The 2,759-nt window shown below is 55.5% G+C and overlaps 1 protein-coding gene across 1 annotated transcript; it reads left to right on the top strand.

Annotated features, from left to right (window-relative positions):
* Positions 1 to 1,029: 1,029 nt before the first annotated feature.
* Positions 1,030 to 1,935, top strand: LOC124708565 (pectinesterase inhibitor 10-like). The gene has a single exon (XM_047240242.1). It carries the CDS (start codon positions 1,203 to 1,205, stop codon positions 1,839 to 1,841), a length of 639 nt encoding a protein of 212 aa, XP_047096198.1. The 5' UTR covers positions 1,030 to 1,202; the 3' UTR covers positions 1,842 to 1,935.
* The last annotated feature ends 824 nt before the right edge of the window (positions 1,936 to 2,759 follow it).

Raw genomic sequence — 2,759 nt, forward strand, 5'->3', positions numbered from 1 at the left:
ACATATTCGGCAACCCATGGCATGATCTATGGTGTCATCAGTGAATAGCTTCACCGCCGTCCGTCGGGGCTCCTCAAGATGCGCGATAGCACACCTTCCTCCATCACCGACGAGGACCGCACACCTTTGTTCCTCCCCGTCGGCAAGAACCTTGCACAGTAAGTGCATGTTCGGTGTGCGCTTAGCCCGTGCTTGCCCCCCACCCAACGAGAGGAAGGAGAGGGAGGGGGACATCTCTTACGACAAAGAGCAGAACGACGAGCAGGTGATGTGGAGGGTGCTGGCAGGGGCGGATCCAAGCCCCAGACCACCAAGGCCCTGGCCCGGGGCGCAGCGATGGCAAACAGGCTTCACTATACCTCTGTGAGATACTGTTTTGCTCTGTAGGTGCTGTAGCACTGAAGGTGACCTTGATCCTGAGTCCGCCACTGGGTGCTGGCACGGCCGCGCGCAAGGCGATGTGCTACCGCGACATCGCGCTGTTCAACGACGAGTAGCTAGAGCGGCCACGTACGCTTGCGAGTTGCGCGAGGCTAGTTGCCTCTTCTGATAGATTTGATGAACTGTGTATGTGGAAGTTGGAAAAACTCGCGCGAATATTTTGTGTTCCACTGCCGTAGGGAATGGCCGCGGCAGCCATATGCACAGGGACAGCATGGAGGAAATTGCGCAAAGATCTTTCGTGCATGTCTAAGCCGACACGAGGTCACATTAACGTTAACAGATCCGGTACCGATACACTGATCGATCCCAGCGAAAAAGCAAGCCGTACTTGCGTGTCTCCGCGATGTGCTCCTGAAGAGGCGGCCCTCTTTTGCATGTAAATCCAAGGCACATCACTGTGCAAGTTCCGGAGAAACAGGGATGGAAATGAGTCTTTAATCTGGATCGCGACGTCGACCAGCCTTCCGATTTCGAGCTACGTGCATCGCGAGTTTGCCACCATGAGCCAGAGGCCGGAGAGGGATGAGGATGACAGGCATGTGAATAGCGCGCGAGCGCCTGCATTGCGTCCTGAGCTCGCGATCTTTCGAGGCCGTTCGCGCCATACGTGCAGCTCGCGCCCTTATCCCCTCCATCGCGTGCCGGCCATATATACCCCAGACGCACACCCGCTCCACCAAGAAATTACTCGTCCGCCACACCACCAGCTAGCTAAAAGAACACGTACGAACGTAGGCACGGACGTTCGGGAGCTAGCCATGGCGCCGCGTAGCATCAGCTGCCCGTTGCTGCTTCTCTCCGCCGTGCTCCTCTCCTGCTGCTACGGCCTCTCCGGCGCGGCACGGCTGGCGCCTTCGGCCGCCGCCGTCGGCAACGTCAGCTTCATCAGGTCGTGGTGCGCGGGGACGGAGTACCCGACGCTGTGCGACGCGACGCTCTTCCCGTACGCGGCCGCTGTGGGAACAAGCCCGGCGCGGCTGGCGTGGGCCGCGCTGAACGTGACCCTCGACGGCGCGCGGAACGCGAAGGCGGCCATGAAGGAGATGGCCGCGGGAGGTCAGCTGACGCCCGTGGCGGCGGAGGCGGCGGGGGACTGCGTCAGCATGCTCGGGGACGCCGTGAGCATGCTGCGGCAGTCGGTGGAAACCATGGCGGAGCAGGCCGAGGAGGAGGGCCAGGCGACGCAGCAGGCGAGCAGGACGGCGAGGTTCCGCGTCGACAGCGTCCGGACGTGGGCCAGCGCCGCGCTCACCGACGACGGCATGTGCATGGAGGGGTTCAAGGGTGAGGCGGTCGGCGTCAGGGAAGCCGTGCGTGGCCACGTCGTCGGCCTCGCGCACCTCACCGCCAACGCGCTCGGCATCGTCAACGCCATGGCCGCCCAGACGCCGCCGTAGCCGCCGTGACACATTCCATATATACGGAGGTGTTATACGTACCGTACGTACCTATACGCCATGCCTTGTGTACAAATCAGATATACAGTACTATTGAAGTTGTTCCTGTTAGGCGCAAAATATGGAGCCGCGTCGAGCTCAGGTGAAGAGGTGATCTGCCTATTTTTTTCTTGGTGGCTGCTACGGTGGTGCCAAAGAAGATGGATAGACGTTGGTTTGTCACATAGGTTTATCCTATCTTTCCAGATCTGTAAGATCGGTGTATACGTACTTTGTATCTCGTCTTTTATTTATCAATGAGAATCGTATTACCATGCAAAAAAAAAATATACTGTGCGCATGTGTCAGCGTCGTTTTGTACATGCTGGTGTCTATGATTTGTACGTTCCTGCATGTGAGCTGCCTGTGATGAAACCGGCCAAAACTCACCACGTCCGCGGTCCGCTCAAGTCAATGCATGCGAGCTGAGTGTGATACAATATTCAAGTTTCTTTTATAAATAAAGCAACCACGGGGAACAAGTGAGGATAGACCATGTCTGCTAGAGCAAGCAAAAACATGGCTAGAAACAAAGAGGATGCCGTCTGGTAGTCTAGGCTTATTTTGGGAGGTAGGCTCAGTGAGGTAGGCTCCAGGGTTTAGCCTATTGCAAACGAGTCACGGATTAAAATTTGGTTGTTGTTTGTTTGCTCGTGATGTGATTTTGTGTACTTGTTTGGTTGGCTGCACACAGTCTATTTTAGCTCTACTCATACACCGTATAGTTGTTTGGTTGCACACATCATAACCTTATACTCTTACCATCGTTTAAATAGAGTGAGATTACCATGCCATTGCATGTTACATCCTATCATATTGGATTTAGAATCACAAAGTCCTAACGATCAAAAGTGGATGATGAATTCTTTCACATTACTC

This window comes from Lolium rigidum, chromosome 4, assembly GCF_022539505.1.
Source record: "Lolium rigidum isolate FL_2022 chromosome 4, APGP_CSIRO_Lrig_0.1, whole genome shotgun sequence".
In the NCBI taxonomy this organism is placed as follows: Eukaryota; Viridiplantae; Streptophyta; class Magnoliopsida; order Poales; family Poaceae; genus Lolium; species Lolium rigidum.

Excerpts from the sequence above, each read along its gene's own strand:
- LOC124708565 (XM_047240242.1), top strand. The coding sequence starts at position 1,203 with ATGGCGCCGCGTAGCATCAGCTGCCCGTTGCTGCTTCTCTCCGCCGTG.